The 15,638-nt window shown below is 39.3% G+C and overlaps 1 protein-coding gene across 1 annotated transcript in view; it reads right to left on the bottom strand.

Annotated features, from left to right (window-relative positions):
- Window positions 1–3,552: 3,552 nt before the first annotated feature.
- LOC129768945 (protein Red) overlaps window positions 3,553–15,638 on the bottom strand; it is a 34,696-nt gene continuing 22,610 nt past the window's right edge. Inside the window, exons 2-5 of the mRNA XM_055770896.1 lie at window positions 4,605–4,845; window positions 4,344–4,542; window positions 4,071–4,277; window positions 3,553–4,008 (exon numbers count right to left, since the gene is read on the bottom strand). Coding sequence (XP_055626871.1) covers window positions 3,797–4,008; window positions 4,071–4,277; window positions 4,344–4,542; window positions 4,605–4,845 — 859 coding nt within the window. The 3' untranslated portion in view covers window positions 3,553–3,796. The remainder of the gene's footprint in view (window positions 4,009–4,070; window positions 4,278–4,343; window positions 4,543–4,604; window positions 4,846–15,638) is intronic.

Genomic DNA, 15,638 nt, shown 5'->3' with positions numbered 1-15,638 from the left:
TGACTTGAAGGTCATTTGAAAAACGGCAAGAATTTTTAAGTGGAATAGCAGCAGAAGAAACTATCAGAACAATGGACAGCGAAAGACAGATCATTTTCAATGATATTTTTTGCATTTTTTTCGTGAAGCAAATGAGAGAAAATTTTGATTTTGATGATCCGACGCTCAAGACAATTTTGAATCCCAGAAACTTTTCCAATTTTACAAGCATTAATGTAGTATTAGAGACGTTCTCTACAAACTTTACGATGGGAAAATACAAGATCTGGAGAATTAATTCCGTAACCTAAAGATAAAATTACTTCGTAAGGAAATCACAGTTTCAGAAAACGAGCATGTGCAAGCTTGGTGGACAAAAATTGGATGCCTAAAAAGAATTGACGGTTCGCTCGCATTTTCGGCGCTTCGATGTCTTGTTTGTTTCTTCCTCACTATGCCTCACTCCTCTGCAACTGCTTGCAATTGTTGCGATTTTTTTCTGAATATAATCAGAACAAAAATAAGTTTAGAAATCGGCTTAGCAACGATACAATGAACGCTATTTTGAGATCAAAAGATTTTAATTTCATTTAATTTATTCAAAAACGTCAACAGGCTTTACATAAGTGCCCTAATGATCGACCTTACTACTAATCTACAAATACTTCTTACAACTAACTTATTGGTAAACTAAATCTATGTGAGGACTACAGAGTACAGAGCTTTAAGGGACAAACGAGAAAGATGACAATCGAAACAGGAACTACATCGGTTAAACACACGACACATACTAGAAACGGGTTCATTACAACCGTAATTAGATGATGGGAGGAACAAGAAATTATTGGTACGCAAATAACGCCGGCTAATGTTGAAATTTATCAACCGAAGAAGTTCATTACAATCAATGTTTGATAAAATCAAATCTGACGTAAATAGGGCCTTGGCAACATCTCTTCGAGAACGTAATAAGTCCAACCCAATCAGTCTACAACGGTCCTCATAGCTTGGAAGATTGATAGGATCATTCCACGGCAAATTGCGCAAGGCGAATCGGACAAATTTCCGTTGAATTGATTCGATTTGCTGAATGCTATTTTGGTAGTATGGTGACCATACTACACAAGCGTACTCGAGAATTGAACGTACCAATGCGCAGTAGAGTGCCGTTATGCAATGCAAATCTTTAAACTGCTTTGAAACGCGGAAAATGAAGCCAAGCGATTTGGATGCTTTAGACGTGATGTAGGAAATGTGGGCACGAAATGTCAGTTTGGAGTCCAACATGACGCCAAGGTCTTTAATGGTGTTGACACGTTCCAATATTACACCATGCAGCTTATAATCGAAGATTATTGAAGAGCGCTTGCGGGAAAACGATATCACAGAACACTTCGATGGATTTAGAGTCATTCTGTTATTCACACACCATTCGTCGAAAATATCCAACTGTTTTTGAAGAAACTCGGCGTTTACAGTGGAATTCACAGGAAGGAATAATTTGAAATCATCTGCGTATGAAAGTTTCAAGCACTTCAAACATAAATTGATGTCGTTAAGATACAGAAGGAATATGTACGGACCGAGATGACTCCCTTGCGGAACACCGGATGTTACAGGAAATGGAGTAGATAGGGTATCACCGATCTTCACCGACATGACACGGTCGGTTAGATAAGAACGTAGCCAGCTGAGAAAAGAGCCGTTGAAACCAAGGCGCTGAAGCTTAGCTACAGCGATGTTATGGTTGATTTTGTCAAACGCAGCAGAGAAATCAGTGTATATTGCGTCGATCTGCTGTCTCCTTTCAAGTGAACGAGCTATGAACGAGGTATACAAAACAAGATTTGTTGCAGTTGATCGTTTGGGCATGAAGCCGTGTTGTTCCTCGGCGATGTAATTATTGCAAGCATGAGAAATGAAGCCTAACACAATAACCTCGAAAAGCTTGGAGATAGCACATAGGCATGCGATTCCTCTATAATTCTTAACATCCTTCTTGCATCCTTTTTTGAAAACAGGAAAGATGAATGATTTTTTCCATGCATTCGGAAAGGTACCACTAAGGATGGAGCGGCTGAACAAGATGCTCAGCGGTAACGAGAGGCTGTTAGAGCACATCTTCTGTTAGAGCACATCTTGATTTGATTAATTGGTAGCTCGGAAATTTTAATAAATTATATGCCATCAAGATTCAGATAAACTTTGTAAAAGCATCATCAAACACACGAATGACTTGCAAATGTAAATGTAGAATTTGTAGTGAATAAATGAGTACTTTTTCATGCTAATAAAATAGATTTTTCTTTACAACGAATTTTTCCGATGGTACAGATTTTTGATACAGATTTTTGGAAGAAAAAGTACAGATGAAAATGTGGCAACACTGCTTCCGACTTTTTTCAGTTAGCAGCAGAAACAAGAAAATTCAAATAGAAGTGACAGAATGGTTGTAAGTATCAACATCTCCTCGACATAGAGAGGAGATTCTAATGGAAGTCAGAGAATTGGCTTTCGAACTGACGGAAAAAGACGAACTGAAGCATTTGTTCAATAAACCAACTTAGATGTCTGGAAAAGTCTGGCTTAGCGGTTTTTACAACGTAATCCGATTCTGTCATTACAAATACCGGAAGCTATTTTAGACATGAAAAATGAGAAAAATTACAAGCCCCTTCTAGGTGATTTTAATCATCTGTATTATGAACTTCTACTAGTCGATATATTTCAACAAATACTGTACGCAATTAAACGAATCGAAGGCCACTATGATAGGAGTCGAGTTCCACTAGAGGAAGGAAGGAAGGTATTGAATTAGAGAGACTTTAAACTCTGAGAGTTCATTCGTCTCTTCCCACTAGAGGAATGGCGTTACTCATGTTTTCTCAACAACCCGACATTTTAACATTGCACTAGATTTAAAAGAATCATCATTCTATCCAAGGGATGAACACTCATTACACAAATAGTGAATGAGATCTTTTTTAATCTCATTTGTTTATTAATTTAAGCTCATTAGCTTTTAGCTGCAACAGTGCCGGATTTGATTGTATACATGTTACATGTTTATGGTATCAATAAATTTTGAATTAAACAGTAACCATTTATGAGTAAGAGTATTCCTTCTGTTCTTCCATTGTTCAGTAAACTAGACAGCAGAGATAATTGATATAATCATTGTTGTGCTATAACACAACAGCCCAAAGTTTTTCTTGTTGCAAGCTGAGTTTGCATATGGATGTAGAGAGGGCTAGACTCCGACCATGAATCGATCTCCATCGCTGATTGTTGCGCAGACGTAGTTATTGTATAACAACACAAAGATCAATTGAGGCCCTTGAGCTTTGAACTCACGATCGATTGCTTAGTAAACGAACGCGCAAGCAATGTGGCTACGAAGACCCCCCAAGGAGGCTTTTGTTGAGTATTGAATTGATAAGTTTAAGTTTTTGGATTTTGTCGTTTTGAGAATTTCTTTGATTAGCACAACCCCACATTTTGAATTTTTAGAAACGAATGAACAGCAAAGTTTAAAGACTATTAAAAAAAAGGAGTCAAGTCAATCACTTTGAATCAGTATCAAGACATTTTATTAGCACTAACATCTCATTTGAGTGACCCATATATCATTCAGTTGTAAAGCAAATTTGGTAGATGGAACGAAATATGGATTAAGAAACAGGGAAATTCAGAACGTCGTAATCCAGTTTGAGGATGCTTTTTTTAATATTTTTTCGAAAAAACAGAAATAGCGACTAACATCAGCTTTAACAGTTTTTTAACTGAGCGATTCGTTCCATTTAAATAATTAATTTACTTATTGTTTTGCCTTTTTGAAGTCAATCTCACTACTAGATCCCTCTTTTGCTTTGCGCTTGTGAATGATATTCTGAATTTGCTGCCATTCGCGATCCAGCTCAGCTTTCTCATTCTTCTCTGTCTTATGTTTGCGCGTTTTACGACCATCCTGCATTTTAACGCCATACTGGAATGCAGCCTTCGGAAGAGCTTCTTTGCTACTCATATAATCTACAAGTGAAATAAAATTGGTGATAACTCTTCGTCCAAGAATAAATGTAAGGTCATAGTACCCGAATATTCCTCTTGCGTATCGAAATCCCATCGCCCAATTGGCCCTTTTTTATTACCGAGATCCATTTTAGTGTAGTCGACTTCATCATCAGAATCGTCTATGGCGTCGTTCATTTCCTGCAAACCTGGATAACATTCTGCGTATCCTTCGGGTTCAGCCGTTAATTTCGTTATCAGTTGAGCTGATAGCTTAGGGGGTGCGGGGACTGTGAACAAACAATGGCATTTGAATCAATATATTGACTTTTAACAAACACAGGTATACTGCATACTTTGAATAGCTCCGACTTCACGCTCTTCTTGTTCGTTAGAGTTTTCGAAATATCTATGCTTGACTTGGCTATCATCTGCTTTCGATGAAGATGATCCTGCATCGTAACGTCGAGTTGGTTTATATTCACCGATGTCGCCATAGATGGAATCATCTATGTTCTTGTCTTCCGATAACTTGAACAGCGGCTTATCTTTGTCCTGTGTAGTATTAACAAAATTATGAACGTGACGTGCCGTGATTGATTATCAAAAATACCCACTCTGCGTTTGTTCTTCTTGCCTCGCCCACCTTGACGTAGATAGGACAAAATTTGGGCCAGTTTGTTAATTACGATATCATTTGTTGTCAGCGTTTGGGTATCGCCCGCTACCAGCGGAACCTCTGCCTTCGAACGAATCACCGTTGTTGGTATATCCGTTTCTGCGTTCTCATCTTCCAGCTCGATATGATAGGCCATCCGACCTGGAGCGAACATTTCATTGCGTTCAACATGTCGCGATCTATGGATGTAAACATATGATGTATGATATAATGTAACGATTATCATTATCTTAGTTGAAACAACGTTAAAAGCTTCGAACTTGAACGAGAAATAGGGACGAATAACCGCCTGTCGCGAATCAATTTATCGTTTGCAAAAACTCTTCCAAATCGTAGTGAGAAGTTCTTGTGACGACTGTCTGACGAGCATCGCAGAGTTATCCAGTGTTCGGCTTGCCATAGAATCGAGCATTTCGAAATTTGAATGACGTATGGCACGGTTGAATTTTATGGGTATGGGATGAGGAATTTGTTCGCACGGATTTTATCAAGCGTGTATACATCGAACCGCTCACATGTAACCAAACTTGATGATAAAGCAGCATGTTGAGCGCTAATGATTTCTCTGATAGCAGGAACAATAACAATGATTTTAACAACCGTTCTTAAATGATGTCAAAACACATGTTAGTGAAAGTGAATTCATTTCGGTGTCAATGTGACTCACGCTGCAAATATTCAAGTTATTCAATGCTGATTAAAAATATGTCAATCAAAGAGAAAACATTGTCATCGAAAGCCTCAGGAACACCCATCAGTGATAATGAAACGTTTTTTTTTTGTAATTTCGTTCATTTTTACAGGCTTTAGAAGGTTGCGTATGCGAGTTTCAATGAAGGGTTGTTATTTTCATTTTAAAAGTAAATTTTAAGTAATGTGAATTGATTGTGCAAATTATTTTTCTCAAACATAGTCATGAATAGAACAACAGTGATGAATGAGAAATTACAATTTTCTAAAATCAAATAATGGGACCTATTATGTAATTATAGAATTATAGAATTTTACTTGTTAGCTTTATTTTACTGTTATAGATACAGTCGGGTGGAAGCTGTCGGCATAAATTTTCGAGCTGTTTGGTTTGTTTGTTACGTTCCTGAACCTTTGCTTTGAGAAACATTTCGGGGACGTTTCAAGAAAAAAAGTTTAGAGGAAGAACTCGATTCGATAAGATTTTATCGCTTTACAAAATGATAGTGATAGTTAGAGGAATCGAATTGTTCGTTCGATTCAATTTACATAATAGGGGCCAATATTTCCGATAGATAGTTCTTATACGTCTAGTTAATTGGTCAATTGGTCTCACAGAACGAGAATCAAGTATTTTCATTTAATTAGAAAAAGTGATTCGCCTCTAATTGGTCGACCTGTAATGCGACATGAATAATTGGATGTTTTGATATGATTGGACGATTTTGTAAACCTTTGTGTTGTTTTGTAACAACACGATGAATTTTTAGGAGTGTTTTCAACCATTTTACTAGATTTTGTATTTTGCACACTTTTCTAGTGATTATTTATTAGATTTTCCTATTTTAACTTATTTTTCACAATGTGCTGTGTTCGTTGATAAGTCTAATAACAGGTTACAATCGCCTCTATTGCGGCACTGAGTTTTGTCTCGGTATGAGACATCAGAGGTAATTCTTTTTTTGCTTTGAATAAATTCAAATAATGCCTGAAAATAGCATCAGCAAAAAAAACAATAGTGACACAAATTGTATTTTCCAGTGCAATTGTTGTGTACCGTTATGGAAACATTTATTTTAAAAAAAATGAAAATTATTATTAGGAATGCAACAGCTGTGCAAATTATTTTTCTCAAACATAGTCATGAATAGAACAACAGTGTTGAATGAGAAATTACAATTTTCTAAAATCAAGCACATGATTTTCTCTCATGGCAGCTCGAAATCTTCTCGTTACAGTTTTATGGGCCTACCACAAGGCTCCTGCCTAAGCCCCCTCTTGTACAGTTTTTACGTCAATGATATAGATGATTGTCTAACTAGAGACTGCACGTTGAGACAACTTGCAGACGATGGAGTTATTTCCATCACGGGTACTAATCCCGTCGTTCTGCAAAAGTCGTTGCAAGATACCCTGAACAATCTGTTCACGTGGGCCCTCAAGCTGGGTATCGAATTCTCTACGGAGAAAACTGAAATGGCCGTTTTTCCTAGGAAGCACGAACCCGCCCAATTCCAGCTTCACCTATCCGGCAAAACGATCCAACACTCTATGTTTTTCAAATACCTGGGTGTATATTTTGATTCTTAGTGTACCTGGGGGAGACACATTGCGTATTTGAAACAGAAATGCCAGCAAAGAATCAATTTTCTCCAAACAATTACCGTAACATGGTGGGGTGCCCATCCAGGAGACCTCATCCAGTTGTACAAAACAACGATATTATCAGTGTTAGAATATGGCAGTTTTTGCTTCCGATCAGCTGCCAGGATTCATATTCTCAAGCTGGAGAGAATACAATATCGTTGCTTGCGTATAGCCATGGGGTGTTTGCATTCGACACATACGATGAGTCTCGAAGTTTTGGCAGGAGTACCCCCACTTACTCTTCGGTTCACAGAATTATCCTCCAGATTTCTCATCCGTTGCAAGATCATGAATCCATTGGTGATTGATAACTTCGAAAATCTACTCCAACTGACTCCTCAGTCAAGTTTTATGTCTTTATACCATGAGTACCTTACCCACGACGTGCACCCTCCACCAGGCATCTCCAACCAAGTTTGCTTCCCATACCTCTGCAATTCCTCTGTCATTTTTGATCTGTCCATGCGACAAAAAATCCATGGAATCCCAGATCACCTACGCTCCGATTCTATTCCGCCGATATTTTCGGCAGAATATGGGAAAGTTAGATCTGATAAAATGTTCATTACTGACGGTTCATTCATAAACGGGTCCACTGGCTTCGGTATCTTCAATGAAAATTCCAGTGCCTCTTTCAAACTCAAAGATCCTTGTTCCGTGTATGTCGCTGAACTGGGTGCGATATATTACGCATTAGGGATCATTGAAACATTGCCCATCGACCACTATTTTATTGTTTCAGACAGTCTCAGCTCAATAGAGTTGATAAAGTTGATAAATGCTCATCTTATTTCCTAACAAGAATAAGACAACTATTGAGTGTTTTGGTCGAAAAATTATTCAAGATTACCTTAGCATGGGTTCCCTCTCATTGCTCGATTCCGGGGAATGAGAAAGCGGACTCGCTAGCTAAGCTGGGCGCATCAGAAGGCACACTATTTGAAAGGCAAATTGCTTATAATGAATTTTTCCACATTCCTCGTCAGCACACGCTCGTAAGTTGGCAGCGCATGTGGAGTGAAGATGAGTTCGGTCGCTGGTTACACACGATTATCCCTAAGGTCTCGACGAGTGCATGGTTCAAGGGATTGAATGTAGGTCGTGATTTCATTCGCGTACGAGGCTCGCAGCAAACAATCTTTGTGATTGTGGCGATGGCTACCACGACATCGAGCATGTTGTCTGGTCGTGTATCCGATTCCATGCTGCCCGCTCTCAGCTCACCAGAGCATTGAGGGCACTAGGCAGACAATCGGTTATCCCCGTCCGGGATATCTTAGGTAGTCGTGATCCTTATCTTCTGCTTCATCTATACCTGTTCCTCAGAAACGCCGATGTCAACGTTTAATGATGTTTCCTCTGTATCATATCCCTCCTATCCGATCGATAAACTTCTAATTAGTCGCGGCAATACATACACATACTCTTTACAGATACACAGGTCAAAGGTTGTGCAGGCCACTGAACATTCAACAAGAGCCAAAGGTTGTACCACTCATGACAGCTCTACACGAGCTGAAGATTGTACCGCCCAGTGACCATTCTACCCTGTATTCCTCGAGTCAAGAGAGATGCACCACGATTGATATGAGGTACAGACTAGGGGGCGTCGCTGATTTATGATCAGTTGCACCCCTATAGGAAGTATCCCATGTCGGCCACACGTACATAGTACTGGAGACTGCAACATCCCAATTATGAGAATCATTGTAATACTAACCTCGAGCCAACCGCGAGTAATCGGTTACATATTACTAACATAGTCGTAAGACAAAAATTGTCAAAATATTGAACTTCCGGCCCCGTCAGGCTAACGCCATATGTGCCTTAATAAAATATATATTTTGGAAAAAAAGAGGGAAGCAATGTAACCACACCAATACAACTCAATGTGGTTGTTACTTTCACTTTTGCATACAATTCGTACGACCACTTTTCTGCATCCAGTGCAGGGATACCACGTGATTTTTTCAAATGTCTTCACATGGTACGTAAAAATGTCTTCAAATCTTCAATAGCTTACATTTGAAAAAAAGTTTGATAGCTTATTCAATGTTTATATTAATTGGCATTGTTATATAGCGCATTTCACTAAACTTGCCTTGGGATTTTGAAGTTTATTTCAATAAATGATAACAAAAAAAAATAACAAAGAATATATTTCATAACTGCGAACTAAATTTCATGAGTTTAGAAATGATAATTAACCTGATATACCGTTGATTGAGTGAATATCGCCCCGATTTTTCCACAAAAACGGGACTGTGATAACCCAATTTGTTTATTTCAGCTTTGAAGTTTTTGTTGTAGCTCAAACCATATCCATAAAACTGATTATTGAAATGATGTGTAACCGGAAAACCTTCGTTTTGTGAAGTGGACGTTTGAAAGATCTAGGCTAATGTATTGTAGAATATAGGTCCAAATTAATAAAAATACAATGTCACAATCATTCATTCTAGAAGACATTAGTTCATTCTACTGCAAATGAACTAATGTCTTCTAGAGACATTAGAGGCCCCTCGTTGTTGAATTCATTCTATATACTTGTGGATTTTCTGCTTGGAAAAGTTCGAAAAAAAGCGAGTGAATGACCCAGAGACTAGCTTTGCTGTTCATAAAGAACAGCTCGTTTAGATGAGCTGAGCTGATCGGAACTGTTCATCATGATGAGCTGGATTGCACGCCCCTAGTCATAACCATTAAGGTTTATCCGAGGTTGCTAGTTGAACATAAAAAAAACCCGAGGCAAAAGTCTCTGTTGATGACCAAGGATGGAAAACAAGGGAGCATGATGTGATTTACGATTAATCGCAAACTGCACAGATCGCAATCTGTGCAAACTGCGACTAACTATTAATCCTCACCCATCATAACCAAATGATTTTCTCTTGGTAACTCTGAGTTAACCAAAGCATTGCTAGACTGAAACTAGTTCGAATAATTGAGTTACTCTCCTTCCTCGTTTTGTTTACAACTCCTAACAAGAATTTGCTCCATGGGAATGAGTGTCTCTATGACGTACGATTCTCGCTCTCTCGTCCGGGCGTTCGCGCGTTTACTTCGATGAAACTGGGTAAAATAAAAAATGCGCTACAGCAGATAGGACGACTTTAATGTTTCATGTTTCTCAGAGGATTTCTCAGATGGTGTTTAAATTAATCAAGAGACTACAAACAATAATCCCCCTCAAATCACTAATTTTATGAGTTAATGTAAATGCGTTATTGGCCAAGGCTATTACGACATCGAACACGTGGTCTTGCGAGATATATTTTTCCGCCTGCCCAAATACAGACCACTTTTTTCGGGGCCGAGTAAACTGGTGTCTAGAAAAGACCTTGATTACCTTGAATTAATCAAAAAACATAAATTAGCGCAATTGACATATTTGCGCTAATTTATGTTTTTTTGTAAGCACGTAAATATTTGCTCATATTTTTTGACGTAGGACTACGTCTTTCATTTCTATACCGGGGTGTAAAATCAAAGTTTCGAAAACGAAAGCGTTACGCCGGAGACCGAGATTTTGAGCGTTAATAGCTCCTAAACAACTGAACGAAATGGTATGATAAACATTTCATTCGAAAGATAAAATGTCTACGCATTATATACTTGTTACTTTTTGATCCAAAAACTTGTTTCAATAGCCTTAAAATTGCTTTCAAAACAGGCCATTGAAATCACCAATCGGTATATAAGCGAGCGCCGCTCGGAAATCCACTCAGTTATAATTGAACAGCGATTGGAGCATGTTGTCGCTGTTGTGGTGAAGATAATTTCGTTTATCATGGAAGCGCTGATGAACGGTGTCACCAAGAGCCTGTTTGTGCATCTTAGGCCAGAAGAGACTCCATCAGGAGGAGAGTGATGTCACTTAAAAGGCGACCAAGAGAGTATCAGCATCGAAAAACGGTTCCGCTTGAGGCATCGGAGCAGCCGCCACACACACACACATACACGCGCGGAATTCTTTTCATTTGGTTGCTATCTAGCATCGAGAAGATTCCAGAAAGATGTCATCGTTGCTGAAAAATAATCTAAAAATAATCTAGTTCCCTTTAGAATTGAAAAATACATTCTAGCGAAAGAGTTTATTTTGATGTTTTCTGTCCATATAACTCTGCTGTGATCGAATACATTTGGTTTTGTGATTTTTCAATCAAGTGCTATTAACATCTGGTTATCGAGTTAGCATCAACCACTGGTTGGCGTCGAGTATCGAGTAGAATCTGCATAGATCTTATCGTTGCTGAAAAATAATCTGCCAGTTCCCCTTGAAATTGAAAAATACATTCAAGCGAAATAGTTTATTTTAATATTTTCTATCCATAAAACACTGCGACCAAATACATTTGGTTTGGTGATTTTTCAATCAAGTGCAATTAATTAGCAGGAAAGCTTCTGAAGATTATTCTTCCCCATCAGTAGGATATTTTCGTATCCGAAAATCATATAATTTTCAATCGATTATTGCTCAACCGCTGAAAGTTTCAAACTCAGAGAGTTCATTCGCATCTAGTTTGGCTTCCAAATTGCCATCGTAAACCACACCTTCTCTCGATTCAATCACGGACAAAAAGCATACTTAAGCGATATTCTTGTGGTGAAACTCATTTATTTTTCGCGAGGACATCAACTGGACAATATCGTCGCTGGACGAGCTAGACGGCGAGGGAACGAGTGATTCATTAACTGACCTGACTTGAAACGCATTCAGTATGTTTCGAACTGTGAGGGAGCGCAGAAAAGCCGATCCATCGGGAGAAGAGAAGGCAACCAAGAGAGTATCAGTATCGAAAATTGGTTCCGTTTGATGCATCGAACCAGCCGCCACACACACATGTTACATAAAGCTTGTTATGACTTTATTTATATCAATTGTTTCTTATCGGATCCGCACATGGGCTCACCAATCAAACCATCCGGCAATCACTCATTTCAGGTCCACATAACCCCAAACCGGTTCTTTTCAGGACCACTTCACAACTTTGAAAGAGTTTAATTGAAGTTTTCTGAATATATATGATCATTTCATACAAATAACTCATCCGCTCACAGATTTACAAGAAGAATTTTCACCAAACTTGCAATTTATTCTTTCATCCATTCATTGAGATGCAACTTCAAACAAATGATCACTAAATCAACGGAAGTCCTACGTCACCCTTGCGGTTATACCACAGATATAACCCACTTCCTGTTTTTTTGGATTGTGGCACTCTACATAATCTGTATGCAGATAGACTATCCACAGTTTGTGGGAATACTCATACAACTCAAATGGATAATGATTATCTGCTATCACAAAGCTGAGAAATTTTTTGACGTTTTGTTTTACTATTGATTCATTCAAAAAAAAAGCTTTATTTTTAAATGTTTTCTTATCCTGAGACTGGCTCACCATATTGCACTGCTACTAAAACCGTAGGCTAACTTCAAGGATATTTTTTATTCATTTTCGGCGAATAATCAATAGAGTGCCGTGTTATGAAACATCAGAATGATAGCAAAAACAATATTACGATCATAAGGTGTTGGACAGGTTATTCCAGACGACATTGGAATATATTCCATCTGATCATTTTTAGAAAGGTTAATGACCTTCAAAGGATAAATTTATCTTGGGCACATTGAATTGATGTTCATGACTTCCAGTCGGACGTTTATTCGCTCTGATAGTAATTGTGTGGTCCTCACAAAGCATATATTCCAATGCCGTCAGTTCACTGAAATTATTCGCATACCGTTTGATGATAAGGTAGGATATTGATAATCATTTGCTGCGATACCTATTGTTCCAACAGTATTCATTCGACAATATGAAGACTGAATACCTGAAATTAACCAGATTCAACCATGCAAATCTGCGGTCAAAGCAGTATGTACACTTGAGAGATGCAACAAGTTTGAAGGGATATTAAAAAAAACATTAGTTGTTCGATAAATCTACTGCCACATATGTCGGAAGTCCACGATACATGAATATCATACGTCCATACTATTTCATTACATTTATTCGCAACGAAGAACGTAACCAAACAGAATTGAATTAATCAAATATGTCATCCGTTTTATCTACAAAATAAAAAAGGGTCTGAAATTCAATCGAATTCGAAAGGTGTTTCGTGAAGTCACTAATTGAATTACTATTGGAAAAATTATTTGGAGAGAAATGTGAATGTTCAGAATTATTGGAATCTAAAAACGATTTTGGGCGGGATGAGATTCGCCCAAATCTGCTGGTAATAAAATTAATCAATTGCATCCATTACCCGTCTGCTGTTTATCGGGCGGGAGACGACAGCAAAATAAAATCGACACGAGACTGAGTCAGCCACTCACTGCGGTCTGTGCAATAGAGAATTAAAAATCCCTCGATGAGTGTCGTAAGATTTCAGTTGATCGTCTCTTGTTACACTTTCCGATCAAGAACTCATCATCCGCTCTATGGAATGGGATTAATCGTTTGTGGCTTGCACTCACGATAAAAGACGGGTGGGTAATGTCGGGGACATAACCGAAGTGACGTAGGACCGAATATGGTATGTTCTGTAGGCGGGTTTTCTTATTGTCGTGAACAGCTTTGCAAGCCAACTCGAGCACTCCGGCGGCCGAAACTCTATAACCGCTGTTAGGTATACTGGTGCTCCGGTACCAATCCATTCGGCCTAGTTACCCTTGCGGAGCAATCAGTGAATGCGACCAACAGAGAACTGCAAACCTGCACGGTTCGAGTGGGACTTTGCCTTTCCCTTAACTTGTCCTCCTTTGTCACGTCCACACGTCCACGTTGCTGCTTGTGTTGTTTTGTTGATGTGATGCGATGCGATGTGAAACGATGCCATACAACCACATTGATTTACAGTTTGAATGAGAATGAGATATTTTTCAGCGGGTCCGCGCGTTTTGTACTTTAGCGGTACACGCTCACAGGATAGAGACAAATCGGCAGACTCAGCCAAAGGGGCGAGTTCAACGAGACGAACGAATGAGCGTTAAAAGGCAGCGATGGCAAAAAAATACACATACTGATTTTAACCTCCGACCGAGAAGGTCGCGTTTTCTTTCAGCTCGGCAGTTTGGCGTTTTGGACAGCGGACTAGGACGTCTCCCCCTGGCGATTCCGAAGGAGTTAATTTTAATTATTTTTAAGTGACAGCAGAGTGGAAGAAAGCAACAGCTCGCGTCAACTGTGGAGAGCGGGCGCTTGCCGGCAAACCGGAAAAGCGCGCGCTTTTCAGCGTCACAAACGCCATGCCCCCTTTTCGGGCAGTGTTGGCAGTTTAACTGTAGTGTTGCTAAAATTAAAAATATAATTAAAAAGAAAATAAACACGCATACAGACAGTGAAGTGGCTGAAACGATTAGCACAACAAGTGAATTTTATAGTGATTCGCGTCAATTGGTGGTTTTAAAGTGCTTTACCGGAACAAAGTGAACTTTCGGGTACATTTCCCACAAGTGAAGATCCCTCAGGATTTTTTTTGTGATTATCACACTTTTTTCTGCAGACTATATCAGTGATATAGTCAAGCAGAAGCATGGCTTCTAGTAGCTCCGGGCCTCCGGGAGGCCGGGCTACAAACTTCTACGAGGGCATGCCCACCGAAGCCACCGCTCTACTATTTGCGGACCCCTCAAATGGCAACCTTCAAATACTGCTTCTCAGAGCTACAGGAGACAAGGTGCTTCCAACGAACCCCTTCACCGTGAGCAAAACCATCAATGCAGTTGCAAAAGATTTCAACAGCGCAAAACCACAGCGCGATGAAAAGAAGAAACTGCAATACATCTTGACAACTAGGAACGAGGATGTTGTCGGTAAGTTGCTTTCTATTACTAAACTAATAGACAACACCCCCGTAGAGGTGATCTTCCACCCAACTTTGAACCAACGCAAATGCGTGGTAACATGTAGAGACGTAATCGATTTAAAAAACGAAGAACTAGCGAAAGAGCTTTCCGATCAGAAAGTGATCGACGTTAAGCGCATAGTCAGAAAAGACGGAGAATCCATTATTCCTACACCAACACTAATCCTCACAATTCGCGGAACCGTGGTTCCCGAATTCATATATTTTGGCTTCATTCGCGCTGGGACTCGGAACTACTATCCGAACCCCATGCAGTGCTTCAAGTGTTTTAATTCTGGGCACACCAGCAAAAGATGCAAACGCGAGGACCCTCTATGCAGAAACTGCAGCAAAGAACATCCTAAAGACTTCGATTTTAAGATATGCAACTCTCCAGCACTTTGAACAATTGCCAAGGAAACCACTCCTCTTCAAGTAGGAAGTGTCCTAAATGGCTTGAAGAAAATGAAATAACTAGGACAAGAATAGATCGAGGAATCTCTTACAGAGAAGCCAAGAATCTACTCACCCAAAACAACGGTCCAACCTTTTCAAGCGTCTTACAAGACAGACTTAACAAAAATCGGGCACCAATAGCCGGCTGCAAGTGCAAATGCAGCTGCGCCTCGGCCGCTTCGGCCGCTTCTAGTCGCGAAAGCACTCCCTCAGTTATGGACACAATCATGACCGAATCGTCTACCGAAAGTTCGACAACCGAATCAAATAGCGAATCGGTAATTTCAATGGATACATCCGAAGCCCCGAAAAAAAACAAAAGG

This window comes from Toxorhynchites rutilus, chromosome 2, assembly GCF_029784135.1.
Source record: "Toxorhynchites rutilus septentrionalis strain SRP chromosome 2, ASM2978413v1, whole genome shotgun sequence".
Lineage (NCBI taxonomy): Eukaryota > Metazoa > Arthropoda > Insecta > Diptera > Culicidae > Toxorhynchites > Toxorhynchites rutilus.
The sequence above is the reverse complement of the archived record's forward strand: the minus strand, read 5'-3'. Positions and strand labels throughout refer to the sequence as shown.